Consider the following 27,538-nt stretch of genomic DNA (forward strand, 5'->3'; position numbering starts at 1 on the left):
GGGAGCTGGTCTCCGACGCAGGTTGGCTTGGCTGGTTCCTTCTGGAGGTCCATAGAGAAGAGCCTGCGAACCCTTCTCCAGGTCCTTTTGCACCGCCTCACGAACTGCAAGGCCGATGGCACGCTTACGTCCCTCTCCTCCTCTGGAAACAGCGGTGGCTGAAATCCAAACTGGCACTGGAAAGGGGACATGCCAGTGGATGAGGACTGGAGTGTGTTGTGGGCGTACTCTGCCCAAGGCAGCCGGGAACTCCAGGACGCAGGGTTATCAGCCACCAGACTCCTCAGAGAAGCCTCCAATTCCTGGTTGACCCTCTCTGTTTGCCCGTTGGATTGGGGATGGAACCCAGAGGAGAGGCTGGCTGTGGCTCCTATGAGGTTGCAGAAGGCCCGCCACACCCGGGAGGAGAACTGGGGACCTCTATCAGACACGATGTCCTGGGGAAGACCAAAGACTCGAAAGACATGATCAAACACGAGCTTAGCAGTCACAAAAGCAGAAGGTAACTTAATCAGTGGAATAAAGCGACAGGCTTTGGAAAACCTGTCTACCACTACTAAAATGACAGTATTACCTTCAGACGGGGGAAGGCCAGTGATGAAGTCCATTGAGAGATGAGACCAAGGACGACCAGGGACAGGAAGAGGATGGAGGAGCCCTTGAGGACGTTGGTGTTGGGTCTTGCTCCGGACACACACAGTACAGGCTGCTACAAAAGATTTGACATTCCTCTCCATGTCCGGCCACCAGAAATGTCTCTTCAGGAACTCAAGTCCTCTGAGAGCCAGGATGTGCTGCCAAGTGGGACGAATGCCCCCATTGTAAGACCCGCGACCTCAACCTCTGAGGAACAAAGAGACGGTCTGGAGGGCCCGTACCAGGACCCGGATCCTGCTGGAGTGCCCGTCTGACCTCAGTCTCAATGCCCCACCGATCTGGACACACAATCCTGGAACTGGGGATAATGGGTGCCTTGTCTTCCACAGAACGTGAGGACCCAAAACGCCTTGAGAGGGCATCCGGCTTCTGGTTCTTAGTGCCTGGCCGATAAGAGATGGTGAAGTCAAATCGGGTGAAAAAAAGTGCCCATCGAGCCTGACGGGGATTCAGTCGCTTGGCCTGTTTTAAGTATTCCAAGTTTTTGTGGTCAGTCCAAACTAAGAATGGGTGTTGGGCTCCCTCCAGCCAATGTCTCCATTCTTCTAACGCTAGCTTGACTGGCAGCAATTCTCTGTCCCCAATGTCATACCGGACCTCGGTAGGAGACAAGCGCCGAGAAAAAAAAGGCACAAGGGTGTAGTTTGCCATCAGTAGAGCGTTGGGAAAGTACTGCTCCAACTCCCACGTCGGAAGCATCCACCTCAACAACAAAGGGCCGTGAGGAGTCAGGCAACTGAAGAATGGGTGCAGATGAAAATCGGTCCTTCAGCAGTCGAAAAGCACCCTCTGCTTCAGGAGTCCAGACAAAAGGCACACCACTCTTAGTAAGGGCAGATATAGGAGCAGCCACGGTACCAAAATTCCTGATGAACTTCCTATAAAAGTTGGCAAATCCTAAGAAGCGCTGTACCTCCTTGACAGACTTTGGAGCAGACCAGTCATGGATTGCTTGAGTCTTCTTTGGGTCCATTTGAACCTGGCCCTCCTTCAAGATGAACCCAAGAAATGCGGTCCCAGACACATGGAACTCACATTTCTCTGGCTTGACAAAAAGATTGTTCCGTAGCAGCCGTTGCAGAACTTGGCGGACATGGTGACGATGCTCAGAAAGGGACTTGGAAAAAATTAGTATATCATCAAGGTAAACAAAAACAAAAATGTTAATCATATCTCTGAGGACATCATTAATAAGGGCTTGAAAAACTGCAGGTGCATTAGTAAGGCCAAAAGGCATAACCTGGTACTCATAGTGCCCTGTAGGTGTGTTGAAAGCTGTCTTCCACTCATCACCCTGTCGAATGCGAATGAGGTGGTAAGCATTTCTGAGGTCGAGCTTCGTGAAGACAGTAGCACCTTGGAGTAAATCAAAAGCAGTGGACATTAGCGGAAGAGGGTAGCGATTGCGGACTGTGATGTTATTCAAGCCACGATAGTCTATGCAAGGCCTCAATCCACCATCCTTCTTTCCCACAAAAAAGAATCCGGCACCAGCTGGAGATGTGGAGGGGCGAATAAATCCAGTGGCCAGGGCTTCTTTAATGTATTTGTCCATAGCTTCACGTTCAGACAAAGACAGAGAAGATCCGTCCACGAGGTGGGCTAGTACCAGGGAATAGCTCAATGCTACAGTCATAGGGTCTATGAGGAGGCCGCGTAGATGCCCTTGTCTTACTAAAAACCTCTTTCAGGTCCAAATACTCATCAGGGACTCGAGACAACTCAGAAACATCAACAGGTTTAGTTAGTGAAAGGCCTGGACTTGACAAGAGACAAGTAGCATGGCACGTGGGACCCCACTCAATGACTGTTCCAGTAGACCAATCGATCTGTGGATTGTGACGATTCAACCAGGGGAAGCCAAGAACTACGGGAAACTCAGGTGAATCTATCAGGTGAAGAGTGATTTCCTCCCGATGGTTGTCCACTTGAAGACACAGAGGAGCTGTGGCTAGAGTCACTTCTCCCAATGAACGACCATCAAGAGCAGTAACAGAGAGAGGTGGGTTAACAGCATCCTGGGGCACCTGTAATCGTTGAGCCAAGTTAATGTCCATAAAATTTCCGGCAGCACCTGAATCAATAAAAGCCTGAAAGTTGTGTCGCTGCTCTCCCCACAACAGAGAAACAGGAAGGAATACTCCCGCACCCGGGGAATCAGAAGAGAAAGTTGCCCCCGTCATAGCCCTCCCTTGCTTTGAGGGGGCTGGCCTTTTCCCAGAAGCTCAGGACAAGAGGCTCGGAAGTGGTCCGGCTTACCACAATAAAGGCAACATCTCTCCCTTCTGCGGCGATCTCGTTCTGACTGAGGTAAACGGGCCCCTCCAATCTGCATGGGCTCAGGATCCTCGAGAGGTGTAGAGCTCAGGTACCTGGATGAGGTGGGAGCTTCAGTTGACCACCAGGGTGGACCTTGGTCCCGGCGGCGCTCCCGCAGTCGGTTATCAAGCTGAATGGCCTGAGAAACCAGAGCCTCAAACTCCTTGTGAGGACCCGCAGAAGCCAGTCCATCCTTTAGCGTGTCTGACAACACATGATGGAACACCGATAAGAGGGCCTCCTGATTCCACCCACACTCAGCTGCCAAGGTCCTGAAGGTGATGGCATAATCCGCTACACTGCTATGCCCCTGGCGAAGTTGGAGGAGCTGTTTGGCCGCTTCTTGTCCCACCGCTGACTGGTCGAAAACGCGCAGCATTTCTTCCTTGAAAGCCTTGTAGTCAGAGCAAATCGGACCCTGTTGGCCCCAGATAGCAGTTGCCCAGGCCAAAGCTTTGTCAGTCAGCAGGGTTATCAAGTAGGCTATCCGGGATCGGTCAAAGGGATACATTGAGGACTATAATTCAAATGTCAGGTCACATTGTGTCAAGAAACCTCGGCACCCACCTGGATTACCGTCATATCTTTGGGGTGCTGGCAGTCGAGGTTCGGGGTTAGACCCTGGAAGGGGTGCAGGAACCACCAGAGCTGGGGATGGCGCTGGTGGTGATGGATTAGCAATTCTCCGCACTTCTTGCAGCAGCTCCCTTAGCATTTGATCGTGCCTGCCAACTATTTCCTGTTGTCTATTGAGAGTTTGAGCATGTGTGTCCATGGTGGCTCCAAAACTGTTCAAAGTAGCCATTATGCGGTCCATATCCGTGAGGGGAGTTCCTGGAGTCTCTGCTGAGTCATTCATGGCTTAGTCTTTTGTCACGCTCGGGGATTGAACCCGGGCCTCTGGATTCAAGTACTGACTCTTTACCTAATGAGCTATCAGCAGTTGGGTTGACTCAAGTGCAGAGACTATGTAGACAATAACTCTTCTTCTTTATTCCAACATGAAGCTTATATTCCAAAACACACAGGAGATCACAAAATCCAACAAAGGAGAGAAAAATCCAAACAGAGGCAACTTTGCAACGATACCTTAACAAAGTTCAGTTTTTTCCACAAAGTGGAGATTTAGTCCAAACAGTATTCCATACAGGGGCAATCCAAGAGAATAATCTAAGACACAGTCCGAAAGTCCAAAACGTACCAGAGTGACACAAACAGGGTTCAGTAGCAAGGCTAGGCGACGTAACAAAGCATTGTCAAACAAAGACTAAGCAAAGGGCATGGCAGGAGCCGAGCTTAAATACCACATGGTCAGGTCACATGACAGAGATAACAGGACACAGGTGAAATGAATAACATAGAATTAAGGCTAACAAAGCATGTGTTAACACAAATGACCACCAGAGGCCGCCAAAAAGTCCCAAAACCATGACACTAGCACTCATGTAAACAAACTAGCTGTAGCTTATCAACTGATAACTGATTACTAATTGCACTGGGTTATTGGATCACACTTGATTGGTTGGAAGGGGCGAGAGGTATGTTGATAAGCCAGTATGAATGTGCCTGTGGAGAGTTTGTGCCTTGTCTCTGGCTTGTCAGAGGAAAGGACTGGACTCTCTTCACAGTCGACAGTGGATTAGGAGAGTGGAGGGCCAAAGAATTGACATTGGACTTTTTAATTATATCATCTATGAGTATTCATGAATTGTAAAATAAAGACTTTTGAGTCTGTGTGTGGGTGCAGGGGAGTGCTTCATTACAGCCAAAATTTAAGTAGAAATTAATTGTTAGAATCTAAGTTCACATAACCACGACTACTGAACCTGTGACACAGCGACGTCTTCTCCATAGTGCTACGGAAGCGCTGCTTAACCTAGTGCTCGATGTTATAAACATTATTAGAGTCTTGTGAGTGACGCTGGCTATTGTGTGTAGGTCAAAGGTCCTCCCTTTCGTAAAATTCATTTTTTTTTTCTCTGGCTGTTGCAATTGACATCAATGAATGCCCTCAGTAAAAAGCACACCAAACAGAAAGCAAACAGTTCCAAACCGTCATGCACTAGTGGCTTCATAAGAGATCGCGGGTACCCGCCGGTACGCACGCATGCACTCAAGATTGCGTTGACTGTCAGACACCACCGAGGTGAAGTTAGTTTGATATTTGATATTCGGATATTGGACAGATATTCATTTTTTTTTAATGCGGCCGGTTTCACACCGTGTTTGCAGACAATGTACAAACAGATGACCTGTCTACTTGATCCCAGCCGACCTACTTAGGGACCGTCTATAAAGTACCTTCTGAATTACCTTCATAGTCTTTTTTGTCAATAGCTTTGGCATCATGTGACCTAGTGACTCCAAACCAATGCAGAATAGTTATCCTATATGGGACTCATCAGACACAGGGACTCATCAGATTATTTCTCTGGCTGTTGCAATTGATATCAATGATTAATATGAATGCCCCAGTAAACAGCACACCAAACAGAAAGCAAACAGTTACAAACAGTCAAGCACTAAGCTTTATAAGAGATCACGGGTGCCCGCCGGCACACACTCACGCACGCACTCGCGATTGCGCTGACCGTCACGGTACCGATCCACTTGCACAACACTTCATTTTGTCATGTCGCATAGATGTCGCGCTGCCTCCCCACGTTCAGTCGTGTGTAGGCGTTTTGTTTAAAATGTCAGTTACCAGCTCATACTCAGTTCGTTTTAACGTATCTTAAGTGTTTTTCCACAAATGGACCACAATTTTAGGCATGTACTTAACAGTATACAACACATTAATAGCCTAAACAAACTATGCAAGCCATTTGGAAATCTTGTTTTATTTAAACTAGTCAATGCAATCTCAAATCCTTACCAGAAACACCAACAGTCAATATATTCATCCAAATCCTAGTTTCATTTGTTTTATGGACTAATAGTGGTCGTGGAAGAGATCGTTAAAACATTATTTGTCTTGTAAGCGGAACCAAAGTCCTTTTAGGCAAGTCCCTCCACTCGGCGGCCATATACCAACGTTTTATGGGCACTCATCGGGCATAGTCTTTGGGTCGAACTGCGCGTGCGCAAGGCTTCACGACACCAATCTTGCTCCAGCGGCGAGATCACAACACATGATTGGCATGATGTCTTCACAACACACCATATGATTGGCTCAATGTATTCACAACACACCATATGATTGGCTCAATGTATTCACATCACACCACATGATTGGCTCAATGTATTCACATGTCGACGTTTTGCCGAGGAAGGGGTGGGATATGTGTAGACCACGGCCATATTGGCGTGACAAACTAGCCCCATGCATTTCTATGGAGTATTTTTTGAGTGCTGTGTCTCCACATTAGAAAGTCTCTGGCGGAACCAAAGTTTCACAGGTACCGTTGTGGTAGAACAAAGGACCTACAACCTCGTCCTTTCATTGGAGAGTCGCCTCACGTTCAACGGATTCATTTGCATAAAGATGGGCTTCGCCCAGCTTTTTGATCGGGACATATTTTCAAATGCAGCTGCCTTCCCCGAATGCTTTGCGGGCGCGTTAAAGTAAACTTTGACGTCACCCATAGGACTAGAGTGGAATGCGACACGACAAAATGAAGTGTCGTGCAAGTGGATCGGTACCGTCAGACACCAGCATAGCGTAAAATTAATGGCTTCTACATACCTGACGCACCCGACCGGTAGCGCGACAATGTGACGTCAAAATGACGTAGATCTCTCTGGCACGCCAGGGTTTTGGCTGTGTAGCACACGGTAGCGCACCACTCATTTTTTTTCAGACGAGCGCGACAAGGCGGAAACAGGAAGATGGACTAGTTCGAGGGCAAGCGAGTTGCAGTGTTTTGTTACAGTCGTGAATTTTTAATATAAATTTGCTGGATAAGTTAACAAAATTACCAGTGAGAGTTGCAACACATGGAATTAAGAGGAAAGAATAGAAACGATTTATTTTCAAACAAAGGATATCTATTAAGGCCTGAACAAAATCTCTTTCCACTTCAGGAAATTACACAAACTCAGCTAGCTAGCCAGCTAACTAAACTGTTTAAATTATTAAAATTTCCCTCGGGATGACTAAAGTACCTATCTATATATCCATCTATCTATCTATCTATCTACCTGTGCACACACCTTGGAATCTACATGATAATGATGATGGTAGTTGTGAATAGTAGCAACCAAAGTCTGAAGTACCATCACAGAGGCTAGCTACTGGTGTTTCTTACTGCAGCTTCTTCTGCTGTGTAAGTAGTTAATGTTAGTCTTTTCACAACAGCGACACCTCTGTTCAGGAGAATATTGCAACTAGTGTTGCGACCACCACGCGCGAGTATAGAGCTGCACAGTCCCGCCCACAGCCAAAACGCGGTTAGGTGCCGGATGTAAGATTCCCATTCATTTGTCCCATTGACGTTTGGAAAAATCCATATCTAAAGAGTTTTACAGCATGTCTTAGGCTAACCAGCTACGGCATAACTCATAAGCATACAACATATCATTTCGAGTAAAAAAACGAAGAGAAAATCCAAATAAAGTCAAAGGTACAAGACTGTACATATTTTCATTTCCGAGCGTAGGAACTACTCATCCCATAAACCACCGCGCCTCACTGAATAATATATAAGCAATGCATGAACCAGCGCGAAATCATTTCCAACCGGTGACAGCACGCGAACCCTTTCCTCCAAACAGTGATTTTTATATAGTGAATGTGCAGTTAATAGCAGTTATTTAAGGAGTAATCGTGTAATAGTGTTTTGATATTGAATTTTATATTCATCATCGTGTATTTTATATTGTGTGTGTGAAAGCGGTTAACGTTAACGGCAGTGCTTCATAACGTTACCTGACTCATCCTATGCTGTCATCACTGCTCAGTCGGGCTGATGCATGGACTAGTGCATGGTCTGCTCTTGGACCACCATATTCAGTTTATTAATTTGCCGTGAATTATTACACAAAATGTTCATTAAATGCACAAAGTATTCCTAGGTTAATGATTGATATGAACCATACAGTATGAAGGCTACAGTAGCCTAGCTAATGTTAACTAGCACTGCTAGCAGCATTAACGTTACCAACCTCCCTGCTTAACTCACCACAACTTTGTAGGTCTTGTGCCTCATGCTGGCCCTTACAAAACCCACAAACTGACTCTCGGACACACAACAGTCAATAATGTGACCCGATTTAAAGTGGCTTTCACCCCTTTGGACACTCACTAAAACATAATATATTTCATACCTGTGTTGCAGCATGTAGGCTAATGTTAGCTGCATTATGTAATGACATACAATGTCGGAAATGCTAAAGGTTAGCCTGTCGGCTAGTGCTACCTAAAAAGTTTGAGTGTTTAAACTAACATTTACAGTGGTCTATTTGATAGTGTATTGGCCCTGACTAAGTTCGTGTGATGTATAAACCCCAATCCTTGTTGATACAAGTACCAATATTCGTCAAAGTTTTTAACCACATTAAGATTTTCGCCATAGGCAGTAAAAGACTCCGCCATGTCAATATTTTTCGCTGAGAAAGTTTCAAACTATGACCATAACGGCCTTTCCACCAATCAGAGGCATCACTGTGGGATTGTTCAGGATTGTGGGTAATGAAGTACTTATCCAAGAGATCGCGAATAAAATGCATTTATCTCAAAACAAGGTTAGTGCCCCACGAACTCTTGGTGTCTATAGGAGCATATACAATCGCTTAGTACAACCGTAGCTGGTTTTAAGTCTACCACGTGCAGTTAAGTTTTTATGGCTTACACCGCAATTGTCAATGGAGAAATTGCATTGAATTTTTACATCCGGCATCGGCTGTGGGCGGGACTGTGCAGCTCTATAAATGGTTACGGCGCTTCTGTGACGTCACATTGTCGCGCTACTGGTCGGGTGCGTCCATAGACAGTAAAAGAAATGGACGAACAGACTCCATCGTTTTCAATGGGAGGGCACTGAGTCAAATAGAACGATTTTTCAGTTGGTCCCCCTAGTACTGCGCACACTCACACTTAACTTTGTGACGTTAGCCATCGAACTGAATCTTGTAACTCATATGATAGATACACAGAAATTCTTCTCACACTTCCTTCGCCTTCAAAGTCATCAAAGTTAAACATTTATTTATGTATTATTATTAATATCATCCTCACCAAGTCGTGTTAATGTTGAAGCTACCATACTTGATCATCTTCAAAAACAGTCATGCTAAAACAAAACAAAAAAGTTAAAGCCTTGAAGCTAATGTTCTTTCCACTTTTCCGACCTACGGTCAATCCATCGAAAACCTCTGAAATGATTAGTGCCGTTTTTAAAAAAATTAGGTTTACTTTTTTATTATTATTAGGTTGCCTCTGTGTAATGCTTTAACATACAGTCGTGTATGCTAGGTTTTGCTTATGAGTTACCGTCAGACAGTACGGTGTACTGAGCTTCTTATCCAAACAATATGGTTATCTCCCCACGGCGCGAAGAAGAGATTACGTCAAAGCTAGCTTCCCTCCAACCGAACAAGCTAACCATTCTTCTTACGGGTAACCAACGTTATGGACGAGGTAGTGGAGTCTGTTTTGCCTTTGTAGTGTTTATGTGGATTACACAGAAGCTACAATATCGGCACATTGTTGCTATAGCAACCACTGCTGTGCTTCATACACTGAGGAGATAAGCATGCAATTGTGGTTGAAATACTCCCGAAACACAAAGAAAACAAACCAAAATATATCTATGCAAGAACATGGGATGTTGTTATATTCCAAACAATAAGCCAACAGTCGTGGAAGGGCATTACTACGGTTAAATCTCACTATAATCTCCTAGCTGTGCGATATGTCCCATTACAACCCATTGATTTGATTCGTGTTCTTGCCGTCCACTAGGCTATTTTGCTGTGGCGCGAACAAAACGTGACGTCACTTGCAAGGGGTGAATATGTTATATGAAGTTATGGTATTTCAAAAAAATCCTAGAATGAATGGGCTTCAATGGGAGTTAGCAGAGAGGTGGTCCCTCCAGCCTACGTCGATTCTTCTACTTCCGGGAATTCGCCTGCCCCCTTGGGTGCGTCGAGCATAGATATATATATATATATATATAAATGGGTGATTCTCAAACTATGGTACTTTTTCTGTCCTTGACATATATTAAAAAAAATAAAAAACATTTCAACCTTTTTATTTTTTTCACACTTACTACATATTTAGGGGAACCTATATATAAAAAATCATTGTTCAATTATGTTGTTTTTTATAAAATAGAAGACATTTTATCTGCGTTTTTTACTATTTTGCCTCTGTCCCTAGGCCAGACTTTGGGTCTTCAACCTTATCTCACTTAAAATCTAATACTGATATAGTTTTAAATTCAAACAGAAAGTATGCATTATAACCCAATTCATTCAAATCTACTATTTGTTTTTATATTTCTTTTCAATTTGGCATATTTTAAACATGTCAAACACTTGTCCCTTGGGTTCACCGTCATTTCCACACCTCTGCATAAAATGCAATCCCAGGCTCAGTATTCTAGATTTGTATACTCGGTAACCATAGCAACTGACACTCCAGAGGGATCCACATGGCTGAATGAAAGAATGATCCCAGCAGAGGTTAATACATAGGAGATATATCAAGGTAAATATGAGAAATACTGCGAGTATGTTTATTGTATGTCATTTCTGAACTGCTCATAATTCATTCCGATGGGAAAAATTCTGGATTTTTACAATTTCATTAGGTGATAATTTGAGATTATTTAATGCTAACTCTAAAACTAACACTAACAGGCTAGTCAAACATGAGATATTAGAGGGAAAGTGGGAAAATGTCATTTCCACGACCGTCTTTTCCACATCTGTCTCCATGGTAGTGATAAAGACAGGTTGGCTTGTTTTTGTTCGGTTGTGGAAATGACCATTGCTTTTGCGATGTCTGGAAAAATGTCAAAAAATACATATTATTCCATACAAATCAGCACAAGTCAGGTATCTAGGCATACTGGGGAAACAAATTATGCCAGTAATATTTTAATTAAAAATGTTTCATTTTCTGAAAATGTCCAGGTCCAAAAAGTACCATAGTTGGAGATAGTGCTGCCACTAACGACTAATCTTTCGACTAATTTTTCGATTAGTCGACTAATCTAAACGACTAATTTTTTTTTTTTTTTAAATCAAGTGTTTGTTATTTCGTTGTGTCCATTTTATTTTGAACTCAACTGAAGGGGAAATTATAAAATATAGATCACTCTACTTTTGTTAGAAGCTTATTAATAAGTGAACTGTTCAAAAACATTATGTAAAAAAAAAAAAAATCACCCATTTAAAATGCTACCATCAGATCTAATGTCAGACCTTTGATATACTTTATTTGTATGCCAGTGTTGCAATGGACATAGACAATGTTCAATGTTTGTCAAACTTCTTTGACCTGAGGGCCGATCATGGCACCTACATGAACCCACCCCCCATCAAATTATCATTATATCACATCACAATTATTATTGTTATGCTATATTGTTATACATGCACTTCAAAGCAGCCAATGTTTAAAGTGCAAAAAGTTTGTGAAAACAGAGGACTGCTTTACCAATGTAAAATATAATTACAATAGTTTCATTGCTTTTTCATGGTTACATGATAAATACTTCTCAAAACAACAGCAATTATATGGGTGCCATTGTTTTGGGATGTTTCCCTCATGCAAGCATCATACACTGGTAGGCAAATGGAAAGAATATGACATGATATTTAATTATGCCACAATAGCTTTTGGCCATGTTATTCAAATTTGACTATACAATACAATTGCTAGATAGTGTATTAGTCTGTGCTCTGTTTTTATGGAAGTTGCATAAATGGTTCTATTAAATGTTGTTTCATAATTAAATAGCCTTCCAATAGGTGAATCGGAGCTTTGCTACCAACGTTATCGAGTGGTTTCAGTTTCGCTCGCGCACACGCATGCATTGAATGAACGCTCATACCACAATTTAATTGTATGCCTGTACTGTATGTTTGATGACACTGATTGCAGAAACGTTTGTTTTCTTTTTCTGTCGGTCCGCGGTTCCTTGATCAATTACGCAGCAAATTATCAGACGAAGCCCCGGGAATAATTTCACTCCGCCAGCAGTGTCCACGTTGCGGCCGGTGCTCGTCCGCGGCCCAAAGTTTGAGAAACGATGGTCTAGCCAACTTTGAAAGGCGACAGGAGTTGAGGACTTTGCAAATGTCAGCATGTTCAAAACAAGTAGGCTACAGGCACTTTGTGCGTCTTACCACATAGGATACCTCACTTTATCTGTTGGCTTGAACGCAAAAAAATATCCTATGCATCGTGACTTATTGAACATGGGAAATAACGCGCATGCACCTTGATTGTTGGTATCACGGGCAGCGCATATTCATTTTAACGTTTTTTTTTGTATGAATGAATAAATGACACGCCGTTGCGTTGTCAACGTGAGCCACTCTCTTCACTTCATTTATTGCAATTTCCACAATACTATATTAGCCAGAGTGTGGACTAGCGTACTAGCTTAAGGTCCCCCGCTTAACTGCCTAATAATGAATCGCGCTGACAGCAGGCAGGCACGCAGCTTTGCTACATGCGTTTCCACTTGCGACCTTAGCAGGGTTTAAAACATGACTGCCAAAGTCTAAGTTGCCTGTTTAACATCCAAAGACAGTCGTCCTTTTCAAGAGTTAATAACATTACAGTGAGCCATTTGAGACGGGAGACCAAACATAAATAGGTGGTCAATAGTAAAACGACTCTTCGACTAAAAAAATTGCCGTCGACTAATTTTCATGGTTGATTAAGTCGACTAATCGCGGCAGCACTAGTTGGAGAATCACCCATATATCTATGGCGTCGAGTATGTGGGACGTTTAAGGGTGACAGCTGCGGCCACGGCATCATGATTTGAACTGGCGATGCCACAATTCATGTGTTTCGCACAGCGACGTCTTAGTGCTACTTTTGCTTTCTAAGAGAATACGTAAATGACAGAGGCAGGAAAACCTTGAAGACAAGTTTCAAAATTAAAGCATTATTTTTTTTTTGTAATTAGAAGACGAATTTCCCCCTTTGGGAGCCTACGATACCATGGCCTCTAGGGAAATAGTTGGCGGATGTAGCAACGGATAACTTTAATCACTGAAAATTATATATATATATATCTTATTTTTTGGAAGAGGCATCGCAGTCAAAGAGGGCAGGCCCTGTGCACATCCCTGCTCTGGATTAACGTTAAACAGCATGTTTTATAGGGCTGGCCCAGCCCAGCACAGCAGGAACACAGCAACCGCTAGGGGCGTAACAACACACACACACAAACACATCTATATTCTGATTTACCTATGTTAACTTGTTTTTATGTTCTTGGAACTGTAAAGCTCATTGAGTGGAGTTGTATGAAATGCGCATTTCATACAACTCCACTCAATGAAAAAGCTGAATTTGTTCCAAGGCAATTTATGGGTTAAAGGTTAAAGGTCCATATGCTCCGCAACTAGACAATCTGGTCTGACAGTGGCGCTACAACATTAGAACAGGTGAAGCTGGGGTTTGGACTATTTCCGTGGGTTGAAAGTTTCGAGGGGAAAAGTAACCAGGAAACTCAGTAACATGAACATCGGATAACGATAGACACAGTCTTACGAGTGTCATGAAGTTCTATGTATGCCAGTCTGTAGGATATCCCACCGCGTGTGTAGCCTAGAGTGTTTTCTGGATGGACTAACAGTTCCCGTGCCTTTGATAGGCTATTTCACTTGGATTATGTGAGGGGCTGAAGCTGGTGAACGCAGCGGTAATCGATTGAATCTCAGTCAGATTTATTCTGTTCTTCAAACTAAACGGCGGGATTCTTGTCGTCATGAGCGTTAAAGAAGGTTGTATGCAATGTCTTGAGGCTGTCTTTAGACCATGTCTAAACCGATTTAACAAGAACAGTGGACCTGGAAAGAACGATGTTGACAAATCGGTGGTTATTACAAATCTGCAGGTTGTGGCTCCCATGCGTGAACTGCCACCACCCTTACCTAAGGAAAGACCGGGATATGCCTATGTAGCTCTCTATAACTACACGGCCCGAACCGAAGACGATCTTACTTTTAATGCTGGAGATAAACTCGAGGCATTGGATAAAAGCCATGGCAAATGGTGGTATGCAAAGGCTCTCACCGGTGTCTCGGCGAACAAGAAGGGTTACATTCCAGCAAACTATGTGGCTGCAGTTGAAACTCTTGACGCAGAACCGTAAGTAGCATTGGCTCTATGATTACTTGGTACAATTGACTGTAATTGTATTTTCACCCAGTTTCCTTCCTTTCCTTCATGTGTTCAGTTTTGAAAACTAAACTGAATTACCTATTGAATGGCTCTTCTGTTCACTTTGCATGTTGATTAATTGGTTTAAGGATGCACACATTTGTGGCTATCGTTAGGACTGGGGCGCGCAGGAGGCACGGGGGACGTGGGGGATATGTCCCACGCAGTGCTGAAGAGACGGCCGTCGTCCCCCTCACTTTTGATAAGGAAAAAAAGCCTTATATACGCTAAATAAATAATAACCTATAGGGTTTGCGCTAACTATGTAAAACTCTCCATTAACAGCATCACATCACTAACCACAGCCATCTACAGTGCTGTAAGAGTGCACAATCTTATATTTACTCTGTTGGATATCTGAAGCCAGTTTGTCTACTAACAACCATCATTAGAGATGCTTTTCGTTTGGAGCGGCATACTGGTAGGCCATCAAAAGCATAACATTTTCGGTTTGGTTTGGGATCTAATTTACTTTTGGACTGTTTGATTATATTGCTAAATGTTGGGACTGATGGGCACTGAACTCTGGGAGACATTTGATGGTTCACTGTTATGTTTCATGCAGTTGAAAAAGTGTCGGGATTTCCACCGCTATTTATTGCGAGACAAGGCAGCCATTCATTGAATAGGGGTTGTGCTGTAATAGAAACCTTTTTGCGTAGCCAAGTAGCCTAAATTGAGTTATTGTTTAATTATGCCTTGAGTCACGCAACAATTGCGTTAAATGTAGCCTCAGCCTCTGGCAGCCTAGCTTCAGCCTCTGGCAATTAGCTCGAAAGGGGCGGCAAGACAATGAGTTTGAGAACGTGTGTTGGAGACCCATGGTAGGATTTGTCGAAGCAATGTCTTCTAGTGCTGGTGGACTGATGGCAATTGTTGGTATGGTATAGGCAAATATGGGAACCTGCCTTTATTTGTCCGGCTATAAATAGAATCAATCCCGGGCATAATTTGAGGATTTATGGTAGCCTATCTCCTGCTCAACATGACATTAGCTGTTATGTTTATTGATAACAAACTCAACTAGCCTACTGATCAACTCGTTTTCACTAGCCTAACTATAAAATAGAAGTATATAGGCCTATCCAAAGTTTTTATTCTAAGACAATTATTTCAAACATAATTTCAAGACACAAATTGGATACTTCAGTTACCTTGGTGCATAAATCCCAGAGAGTAGGCTACGACACCCCAGAGTGATGGGCCTTTCTTACGCATTCAGTGTGGGGTATAAACAAGCTGAGAATTTAGCGGTGTCACGTCTGGCTGTCACAGACATGGGGAGCTCTTTGAAGCTTGGGATAATGTGGTACAGTTACTACAGTAACAATATTTTATTTTACTTCTTATGTAATATATATTTTTTCAATTTTATAAATGCTTTGTTTACTTGTAACTTGTTAAGCCAACATGTTCTAACATTGCATAAATATTAACTGCAGACACATAGTGGAGAGTTGATTTGGTTTATACCAGACAATTTAGGTACTGTAGGCCTAACTAGGCTATTTGATCATGTAGTCTAGTCGATCATAGGCATGATGATTCATTCATGGCTTCATAAAATATCAACATCATGTTGCTTTTAGAGTATTCTACCATTGGCCCAAGTAGTGTAAAATAAATCTAAAAAAATTAAATAAAAGTAGAATTGCACATAGCAAGAAGCTGGTCTGAGGGCAGATCTGGCGTTGTGCTCATCTCACCGTTTTGACAATTTTAATCAAAAAGTATTTTGAAAACAATCAATGGTATTATCTTAATATTCTGGCAAGTTTAAAATATGATGGTCGAAAGTGGGCCAGAGGTGGCCATCCGATATCGGGAAATCTGATCTCACTATGGTTTGTGTTCACAATTTGGTCCCCCTCACTTTCAAAATATCTCCTGCGCCCCTGCATTAGGATATGGGTTGGGCATGCAGCCTAGCTTAAAAAAAGGCTGTGATAGTTTTAGACTATTTTCTATCTAAAAGCGATAATTGCAAGACTCAAGCGTTAAATCATTCACAAGTAGGCCTAGGCCTATTTGGGGACAAAATCACTGCACCCTTAATGTGCTATAGCCATAATTCGTCTCACAGCCCACCTAGTTAGTTAGTTAGGCCTATCCTAACCTTGAGCTATGGTGAACTAAAATTATCTTCTAAAATGAACCTTTTCTGACCTCCTCCTATGTTACAGCAAATAATGAAGACAGCAACACAATGTGTTTTTGTGTGTAGCAAAGGAAAACCAACCTAAGGTGGAATTGCTAATGTTCAAACCCACTGTTGAAACACACAAGGCCTACATGTTGCACTTGGTTTTGAGGTTCTTTCAGTGTCATGGTTACTCTTTATCACAAAGTGTTTTGTGTGTATTAAGTGGTGTGAATCTACTATACTGCAAAAGAACAAGTGTTTTACTGACGTTTTAACACAGGGTCAAACCACAGTTAATCATTCCCACCAAGACGGAAATGCTGTGGTTTGGTTAATCATTAACTTGAATTACTCAGTGCAATCAATATAGAAAGGGTGCTTTGTGGAACCCAAATCTCTGAGAGTTCACGTTTACAGTGTAACTAGATCATCTTTATTACATTCATAGAGCTTTGTGAACATACACAACGTTGCATAAGAAACATAGAATTTGTAGTTTAGTGAAACAAGACAGGATCTGCCTGACAACTGAGGATTGTTTGTCAATGACACTCAGCTCCAGGTTTTAAAGCCTGGATGCTTGATAAGCTAGTCGGTGTTATTCATCATTTTACAGTCAATATAGGCTTAGTTTCACACTAAATAATTTCATTGGCATTTCCCTTTCTGTTATTGTAACAGCAACACTAGCCTACATGTGGCAAATATCAAAAATGTATCCAAATCTCATTCCACTCATCTCATCTTACTTCATCTGGCATTTGTGTAGTCAGCACTCACGCTCAGGTCAGTCAGACTTCATCAACTGAAATTAAACCAAACCACTTGCTCATGTTACAGGTAGACAAAACAAACAAATAAAACAAAATGTCAAAACAACTTTTGATGCATCGAACACTCATTTCATGGTGCTGCTGGATCTGTTAAGAATGGTCTCAGTCTCTGGATAATTGTTCAATGGCAAATAACATGAATGGAAAGTAACACCTGTAAGACAAAGTGGTGTGTTTGTATGAACTATAGTTTATAGGAGATTCTCAAAGTAATGTCCATTGTGAATTTGCAGATGGTTCTTTGCGGACACAAAAAGGCTAGATGCAGAGAAACTGCTGCAGGGCGAGGGCAATTCGCATGGGGCCTTCCTGATCAGACACTGTGAGAGCCAGAAAGGAGAGTATTCCCTGTCAGGTGAGGAAACCCTAACAGCTTCTCCATTTTCTTTTGGTCATCAAGAAGCACAAAGTTTGCATTTATGTTTGGCAGAATATGGCTTATTGTTGTTTCCCATAACATTTTGTGCTGATTACTCCTGTGCTGATGGAATTTATGTGATTGCAATTACAGTTCCGACTTCCTTATTCCTACTGGGAACTATTTAGCCTGGGTCAACCCCAGATGAACTATTTAGCCTGTGTTAACCCCAGATGAACTATTTAGCCTGGGTCAACCCAGATTAACTATTTAGCCTGGGTCAACCCAGATGAACTATTTAGCTTGGGTCAACCCAGGTGAACTTGTCAGCAAATTTGACATTGTTAGACATTGTCCAACATTGACATTGTTGTTGAAGCCGATTTCTGAATCACCAAAAACCTAAGACCTGATTATAATCGCTTATCCAGCACAGGGCGGGCTTTATATGATGATGGACAGAGGAGTTTACAGTGCTGTTCAACACAACCAATGGAATTAGTAAACAACTGCATTCAAAGAGTTTGGCTCCAAAATGATATATCCTCAATTTAAATGAATTTTCATAAATCATTTATTTTAATTTTGTTTTCCAGGTAATGTCAGTGGTACTGTAATTGATTGTTATTTGATTTATCTTCATTATTCATATTATTGATATTACCTGAAATACACAATTAAATAACATGACTTATTAATGATTTCAAAAATGGTTTTGGAACCAAACTCTGTATTTAAAACCTTTGTTTACAAGACAAATGTGTTTGCTGTTCTTGTGGAAAGCTTTGGTAAAAGTTAAGTGCACCAATTTCAGTTTAATTTCACTGATGATTATGCCCCTTGGAAATCAGAAGTGAATGAAAGGTCCCCAGACCCATTCTCAACCTGAATTGAGATTTGAGAAGGGGTCAACTATTAAAGAAAAACTTTTTAAAAATCCCCATAGACTTAACATTGCCGATTGTGACATCATAATACGGCCGTTAAGCAATTAGAATCCTATGGCAGGTGTTCAGGCCACCTGGATCAACTGCCAGTCTCAGGCTTTAAGCATACAAACTGGCCCTATTAAGACTACACATCCTGTTCAACTGCTTCCTCTGCCAAAAACTGTTTCAAAATAAAAGTCCTCACTACAATATTTCACTATTAAACAATTTAACCCTTTAAACTACTGAACTTTTTAACTGTTATGCCATTGTAACTGTTACTTGTCATCGACTATAACTCCTACCCACTGTAGCTAGTTAGCATAGTTAGCATGTTAGCATTGTTAGCATGATTGTTAGCATAACTGCTAAAAATGATTAGCTAGGTTAGCTAAGTCACATAGTTAGCATGTTAGCATGCTAGTTAGGATAGTTAGCATAACTACTAAAAATTATTAGTTAGGTTAGCTAAGTCACATGGTTAACATAGTTAGCATGTTAGCATTGCTAATATAGTTAGCATGTTTAGCAAAACTGCTAGAAAACATTAGTTAAGTTAGCTAAGTAGCATTGCTAGCATAGTTAGCATGTTTAACAAAACTGCTAGAAAACATTAGTTAAGTTAGCTAAGTAGCATTGCTAGCATAGTTAGCATGTTTAGCAAAACTGCTAGAAAACGTTAGCTAAGTTAGCTAAGTAACATGGTTAGCATGTTAGCATTGCTAACACTGCTATAAAACATTAGCTAAGTAACATGGTTAGCATAGTTAAAAATCTTAGCATAACTGCTAGCAAACATTAGAGCCATTCCAACTTTCAGTTATCATCAAATATCTACCTATACACAGCCATTACACTATTTGAATATCAACATTCATTAAACTTCCAGTCTGTAAACAACTTTTAAACTATTTACCTTCAACTTTTAAACAGTCTACTTTCAAACTATATATTAAACTATCTATTAAACTAGCTGCCTATCAACAACTTTTAAACTATCTACTGTCTATCAACAACTTTTAAACTATCTACATTCAGCTTTTAAACAGTCTACGTTTAAACTATCAACTTTTATTAAGCTATGCAACCACTATGTCTATCCTAGCATCACCGTAGTAACCATCTCTGTATTATCTGTTTTAACTATACATGATATTTTACATCACAACTTTAGCATTTTCATGCACTGGTAATTCCTTGTAATTGCATTTCTAGTTTTTAATTAATATCTCAAAAAGTATAAAGTTTACAAAAGTGAAAAATACATTCCCCACGTGTCCTTTTCAAGACCTACGTTACAAAGTTTGAACGAAGTTTCTACATTAAACGGTTGAAGCTGAATTAGACGCAGAAATTTGGTGGGAAGAATAATAAGAAGAAGACTTCGGATAACAGAACAGTATGCACTGTAACAAGCTTATTTTTCCCCATAGACTTTGTATTAGCACTATGACATCACAATGGACTAATTAACTTGATTTGCACCTGTATCAACTTCCAGCTGCTCACTATTAGGACCCATCAAAGGGCCAGTTAAACTGATTGCACCGGTATCAACTGCTTTCTGCTTAACTAGGCCAACTCTCTCTGTGTCTCTCCATTCTACAAGGATATAAGGCACATTCCATCCAACTTTATCCATTCATCCTCTTCAAACCATTCACTCATCCACCCATTAAACTATCCATCAACATCCATTAAACAATCTGCCTATCAACATCCATTCAACTTTCTGTCTATCAACATCCATTACACTATCTACATTCAACTTTTAAACTATATACTCTGTCTCAGGCTTTAAGCATACAATCTGGCTCTCTTAAGACTACTATTACCTCTGCCCACAACTGTTTCAAAATAAATGTCCTCACTACAATAATTCACTATTAAATAATTTAACTATTTAAACTACTCAACTATTTAACTGTTCAGCCATTTCAACTGTCAGTTGTTATCAACTATGACTCCTGCCAACTGTTTCCAAATAAAAGTTTGTTTGGCATTTTATGTTAATATACAGTATGTTTATATTTTCATGCACTGGTAATTTCCTCAATTACATTTTCTAGTTGTCCTCTGATAAAACAGCTGATAGCATTTGGTCTAGAAAATGGTCTTTGGGTAAAGTTGTGACATTTGAGCTCATACTTATTCCATAGAAATGTGACTGAACATGAGTCAATCTGATGGACACGTTTGCAGTTATGCTTTTTATTCAAATAGTGCCATACTTTTGCCTATAGATATGTGTTCCCCAACAACCCAATGTGTTTTATACGCCTTTTACATGTGTCATTTAATGAATGTGCATCATCTACATAATCTGTCATACACCTCGTCATGGGTTCCCTCTCTGTTCCCACAGTTCTGGACAAGGGTAAAGTGAAACACTACAAAATTAGAAAAACAGAGACGGGAGAGTACTATGTTTCTAGGAACCGGGCCTTTCCGACTCTGAAACTGCTTGTGGAGCACTATTCAAAGAAAGAAGATGGCCTGTGTCTGCGTCTCTTGCAACCATGCAAAAAGGTGAGATGTCAATGATGTCTTGTTTCCTTTCTGTCTTGGAAGGTTCTTTGGAACTTTATCCACGTTGATGCCCGCTATGAATTTTAAGCCAAAGTGCAAGTTGTACACAAACACCTTAATGATTATGTACTAGGCTATTCAACACTAGACCTGCAAGTTGTACACAAACACCTTAATGATTATGTACTAGGCTATTCAAAACTAGACCTGCATGTTCTTACTCTGGAGGATGTACATGACTTAAGTTGAAGTTTGTCTTCTAATGTTCTGGTGTTTGCCCCTATTCAGATGGAGGCTCCTCAGACACATGGACTGTCCTACAACACTGCGGACCAATGGGAAATTGACCGCAGCTCAGTGCACCTTTTACGCAAGCTGGGGGCTGGACAGTTCGGGGAAGTGCACGAGGGAATCTGGAATGACACCACACCTGTTGCTGTAAAGACTCTGAAACCAGGTGAACATCAAGACTCGGTGAGCTCAGTGAAGTGCCCCTCAGGTACTAGTGTGAGACTAACCGGTATCCAACTCACTGTCATTCCATCAGGGACCATGGACGCTCAGGATTTCCTGGGCGAGGCTCAGATCATGAAGAGGCTGCGGCACCCCAAGCTGATCCAGCTGTATGCTGTGTGCACGGTGGAGGAGCCCATCTACATCATCACGGAGCTGATGAAGAATGGGAGTCTGCTGGAATACCTGCAGAGTAGGAGTGCACCCCACAGTCCCACACTCACCTGCCCCGCCTCCCCCAATTATACGCTGCCACTGATTACTTGAGTGATATGTGCTGGAGATATGTAGGGATTGAGATCACTCACTGTATTTTTAGAATTACCTTTTGTAAAAGCTATGCTATAGATTTTGCTAAGACATATTACATAGAATTTCAGATTTCTAACAGTTTCGAACATTAAATTGGACATCAAGGGATAAACACCCCTTACCTTGAGGAACTGACCAACTCATTAAAGACTTCAAAGAAGTTTGAGTGATCAAGGTCGCTTTTTCCTTTGCAAGATGTAAATAATAACATTGTAGATGGGCAAATAGTGAGATTCTCTGAGAGTTTCTGATGCCAAGATGGGCACCTGTGCTGGTCTTTGGCCTTGAAAACATGATGCCGTTTAATATAGTATACTGTACTTATTAAGACACCATTTCACTCTGCCTCAGTAGTTCAAACTTTCATTATACCAGGGGATGTGGTGCTCACTCAAACCAGTGGAACATTTTTTTTCAATTGAATGCACATATACATTCAGCAAATGTTCTGTGGAATTCTTACCAGAAAGAAATGTTCCCAATGTAGTTGTAAAATAAAGAAACGTATAGGGGATATATTTAAAAAGGTCATCTCCAAAAATCTGCTGTGTGTATTGGTGGATGCAGACAAATCTAATCAGATCTAAAAATAGCTTTGCATAACATGTCAGTCATGAGCAAGAAGGCTGTAACACAGAACTTTATCACATATTTATGTCTCTATTCACTTATCCTTTACAATAATATTAAATATGAGGAGATGTACAAAAGAATGGATAGATGGATGGCTAATTTTCTCTAAATTATCTCAGAAGTGAATTCCTCCGTTCATTCAGGCTTTGTCATGGCGTCCTGTTTGAAGTTTACCTTTGCTCATGACTGTGGCAAGAAAAGAGGATCAAAGTCTAACTGAAATAAACTGAATGAGGGTGTTTGTCTTAAGACAGGCACGTAGATACTAGCTAGCGCTATCTCAGTTTTATGACATGAGTGCGCACTGAAGGAAAGACTTGATTGCCTTCCTGGAGATCAAATCATACTATGCTATAGTGTAACCTTATAATGTTAATGTTGATTATGTGGGTGCAAGTTTATATTCAAAGTTTGTTGTCATGTATTAGAGTGACAGGAATGATCCGGGTTATTATTAGAAATACATAGAGTAAGGTGTGCCTTTTGAATAACAGACTGCAACCAAATACCTGTTAATAGTGTAAGATAGATCCTATTGTTGGTCACTACACTTCATCTCAGGACATCCGTTTGTATGGCCCTGATAGCATTCCTATTAATATCCACCATCTTTGGCACAGTGTTTTAAGCATTTATTGCTTTAACAGCCTTTAAAGACTGTCTACATACTTTCTGACTTTTTAAAAACCTTTTTTCCACCACTTTTCTCAGAGGATGGTGGTACAAAACTGCGGATCTCTGATCAGATCGAGATGGCAGCTCAAGTGGCTGCTGGAATGGCCTACCTTGAGCTCCAGAATTACATCCACAGAGATCTAGCTGCCCGAAACGTTCTCGTTGGGGAGAATAATATTTGCAAAGTTGCTGACTTTGGCTTGGCACGGGTCTTCATGGTATGATCTTACTGATATTCTGTTGTCACTCTTAGACTCTCTTCACAAGTTTCATGAGTTGTCACTCTTAGGTTTTCCTTGACTTACCAATGTTGGTTTTCTTTCAAGTAATAGCTTTCTGAGCCTGTTTGATGACATTGTAGAGATAATAAGAATGCCCTTTGTGTACATACCATCTGGATAGTCTGTTTTCAACATCCTCCAAGACTACGAGAAACATAGTACATCATGAAGGAATGTCAACAAAGCTAGATCTACAGGTTCTTCCTCTTAGACCTCACAGAATGTTTCTGTATAACCTTTTGGAATCAAACCTTTTAAACTTTTTGGTTTAGATATAGTTCTGTTAATACTTCTCACATTTGATCATGGACATCTTCAGTCGTGATATGTTGCTCATCTGATTACATGATGAGACTGATGATCTAGAAATATATCTCTTTCAGGATGAGAATGTATATCAAGCCAAAGAGGGTACCAAGTTCCCCGTGAAATGGACAGCACCTGAGGCCATCCATGACAACAAGTTCACCATCAAGTCTGACGTGTGGTCCTTTGGCATCCTACTTTATGAAATTATGACCTTCGGTCAAATGCCATATCCAAGTAAGGCTGGGCTTACTTTGTCTAGGTCTTGTCTATCTTTGTATGTGTTTTAACAGTTTTCTCTTTTTGTAAATTTCACTAGCCCTAAGCGAACACTGAATTGTCCAGCAGACGGCCTTTTTCTTATTTATTTTTTTTCAGAAAGAGTCCACCCATAAATCTGAATCTTTTTCATCCACAGCTTATGTATGCATCAGTCATGAGATATGTCAGCCCCTCAATGGTTTCTCCTAAACATACTGTTGTTTGAATCATAACCAAACTTGCCTCCAAGTCATTATGGTTAGCAACACAATGTCAAAGTATGCAGTGCATTCTCTTTAGTGATTTCCCGCTGGTGTTTCTCGTACACCTCAACGGGAAGTCTCTGAGAATTCCTGTAAAGGCATGTTAATAATCTACCTCTTCTGTCACTCAGCCATGACCAACTACCAGGTGGTGCAGCAACTACCCAACGGCTACCGCATGTCCTGCCCTCCCCACTGCCCCAAAGTCATGTACGAGATCATGCAGGAGTGCTGGACAGAACAGCCCGCCAACAGGCCCACCTTTGAGACCCTTCAGTGGAAGCTGGAAGATTTCTTTGACATGGACTTGACATCTTATGACGATGCCAACCACTACTAGTTAGGGTTGCTACTAATTCTGCAACCTTTTGTAATAGTCCTGTAACACTTGCAAAAAGCCAAATGCGATCACGTCCACTTAGTTAATGTGGGATCCGGAGAAGGAAGAGAAAACACACTCCAATAAGTCATCTATTATTAGAAAGAATGACTTCAGATAAAAACCCTGTCATGACATTTCACTAATGTCATTTGGACCATGGCGTGGAAGTATCTGTTGTAGTATTGTGTCAGGATGTGTTGAGAGGAGAAACTCTGACAACAGTTGTTGTATTGTCAACTGAAAGCACTTTTTATAGACCTGCCAGTGTACCGTAGTGTCTGGCAGTCGTATCGGCAGCACTGTGAACATGAGGGTAGCCTTGTTTACTGTAGGCTTGGTTAGTGACTATAATGCAGTCTTTAACGTCATGTACCTGTAAGTGTTTGGATGGAAGGATTACTGCCTGACCTGATAAACCTGCTCAACTTGTTGTCTATCTATGCGGGACAGATGTGGTCCAGCTGTTTATGGGTCGTGACTCATCAGAATGCTGTTCTGTAACTGCCTTTGTCAGAGTCTGACACCTCTTTGAAAAAGAGGAACAGCTTTGCTTCATTAAATCCTTGTTCCATAACGTAGGGTCATTATGTTCATTCGTATGGCCAGTTCAGTCACATACTCTCCGTTGAAGAATCATCCTCACCAACACAATTTAAAAGCTATTACACAAAGAGAAACTGTAGAGTTGAAACTAAAGTTTACTAAATAATAACAACAATCATAATAGTATGGTTTGACAGAACATCTTTGGCATGATCATGTACATTACACACCTGAGAGTGCTCTTATGAAGGACAAATCACAGTGATCTGACCAAATAAGCAGTTAACATGAAGGTATTGTGTTGTTTTGCTGTTTTTATCCTTGCTAAGGGTAGACAGTTCAGTGATTTTATTTGTTTTCCTTGATCTACTTTTTAATGACTGAAAGATTTGGAATGGGTTTCCCTTAATGTGTGTAATGAACAGGCAGTTACAGTTGCACAGCATGAAATAAATAAGAGATTTAATGTGTCACATGTAATTTATTTGTTTGGAGGGACACAATTGACTTAACCATGGTAGCATTTTTGTGACCTGTGTTTCAGTTGCCTTTAATTGTCCTTTTGAAGTATACATTTTTAATAATACAAAATATTTCTCTATAAAAAAAAAAATATTAAAATGAAAATATTTCTGTAAAATGTGGTCTTTGTGTTCAAAATCTGACTGAGGCTTTTGCTGTTTAACTCTGAGAATGTAATACTCTGTAGATGCCACAGGGGGGAGCTGGTGAACCAAGCATACAGAGGTATTCCGAGTATGTGTTTTAGTGATAAAAGAACTCTGAGTAATCAGTGAAGCCTGCCTAAGAGAAGAGCACTGCTGTTGGGATTTGAGATTGAAGATTTCTAGTAGGAGGTTACCTTAACCTGGTTAGTCACTAAGCCATGTACTTGGAGTAGTATGGCCCACCCCTATTTCCCATTAGACATGGTTATGTCAGTCAGGCTGCTAAAATACATTGCACTGTATCTCAGTATTGCTGAGGTTTTTTGTGTCCATTTTAACTCGCATGTTAACACTACTTTTAATTTAAGTATCACTGCAAATGTAATGTGTAGCTATTACATTCTATTAAACTTAATACAAGTCAGGAATCTGGAGAGGAAAATGTGCAGATGCACAGAGGAATAATTCATGCTTTGCCATTTGCCCCGTACCTCATCTGGAGGCCAGGCTTGCTCTTCACTATATGCTCAGTGGTGGCTAACCACGAAAGCTCTCTGCTGTTCCTGCTTCTCAGCTCTGGAGACACACCTGGGCACTGTAGCCTTCAACGTGTCTGAGTAGCCTCGTTGGCCAGGACATGGTTGTTGAGTGATGGAATGGGCTTCAAATGCAGTCTGTGACCCTGTGGGCTGTGCGCTCCTCAGGAGACACCTCGTGGGAGTTTGCCCGGGCCCTGTCCCTGGCGCTCTCAGCGCGCCACCTCGGCCTCTCACACCCCCCTATTCAGAGCCCCAGCTGGAGGAACCAGTTTAGCTGATGCATGGATTATTCAGCACCTCAAATGAATATTTGAAGGAACTTTTCTTCCACTTATATTAGCCGAAATGTTTGGTGTCACAATATCTCTTATCAGGGCAGCACTTATGGTGGTGTTGCACTGTCAGGTATGAGCGAAATTAAACATTTTCCACAAGCATGAATGATGAACATGTATGTTGATTTTTCACTTTATATCAGACTCAAATCATGCATGCTTATGTATATACTGTATTGATTTAGTTTGTTTGAATGTAAATTGTCCTGGATGAAATTTGCATAACAGCCACACAGAGATTGCAAGTCTGTGACGACATTGCATCAGTGTCTGCTAGAAGAATCTGCAAATATCAACATAACATTGATTGGTGTTCACATTACATTTGCTTTAAGAGACTTCAATATTTCCATGTTTATGATGGAGAGAGTGTTACTGCTGATAACAGAACATTTCACTCTGTTCTGCATCTTGAGAATATTGCTCTGTTTTCATTCGATACATCCTTCCATCCATCCACATTCCACAACTATATATTTTTCCATGTTTGCTAAAAAAGGGTATGATGGTAGTGTGTGTCCTCATAGGCCGACAGTGGCCTGGCAGACTCAACAGTGATTATAAACGATGCCCAGACAAGGCGTGATTACACTTCAAAGAGGGGAAACGCGAGCGTGAGACATGTTTGGAGAGAAATATTTAAATGATTCGTTTCTGTGTAGAGAGAGAGAGGTTTCAGCCCGGATGAGCTGTTAGTGATTTG

At 41.3% G+C, this 27,538-nt stretch overlaps 1 protein-coding gene across 1 annotated transcript; it reads left to right on the top strand.

Annotated features, from left to right (window-relative positions):
- Window positions 1-13,525: 13,525 nt before the first annotated feature.
- On the top strand, window positions 13,526-25,763 carry frk (fyn-related Src family tyrosine kinase). The gene is made up of 8 exons (XM_048250731.1): window positions 13,526-14,260; window positions 17,542-17,663; window positions 20,961-21,124; window positions 21,413-21,581; window positions 21,672-21,830; window positions 23,294-23,475; window positions 23,922-24,081; window positions 24,500-25,763. The coding sequence occupies exons 1-8, from the start codon at window positions 13,878-13,880 to the stop codon at window positions 24,706-24,708; spliced, it is 1,548 nt and encodes a 515-aa protein (XP_048106688.1). The 5' UTR covers window positions 13,526-13,877; the 3' UTR covers window positions 24,709-25,763.
- The last annotated feature ends 1,775 nt before the right edge of the window (window positions 25,764-27,538 follow it).

Source organism: Alosa alosa, chromosome 8, assembly GCF_017589495.1.
Source record: "Alosa alosa isolate M-15738 ecotype Scorff River chromosome 8, AALO_Geno_1.1, whole genome shotgun sequence".
Classification (NCBI taxonomy): domain Eukaryota; kingdom Metazoa; phylum Chordata; class Actinopteri; order Clupeiformes; family Clupeidae; genus Alosa; species Alosa alosa.

Bases quoted from the DNA above. Each gene is read 5' to 3' on its own strand.
- frk (XM_048250731.1), top strand. From the start codon at position 13,878: ATGAGCGTTAAAGAAGGTTGTATGCAATGTCTTGAGGCTGTCTTTAGA. The intron at 21,125-21,412 runs GTGAGATGTCAA...GCCCCTATTCAG, and splicing joins TCTTGCAACCATGCAAAAAG to ATGGAGGCTCCTCAGACACA. The intron at 21,582-21,671 runs GTGAACATCAAG...TCATTCCATCAG, and splicing joins TGTAAAGACTCTGAAACCAG to GGACCATGGACGCTCAGGAT.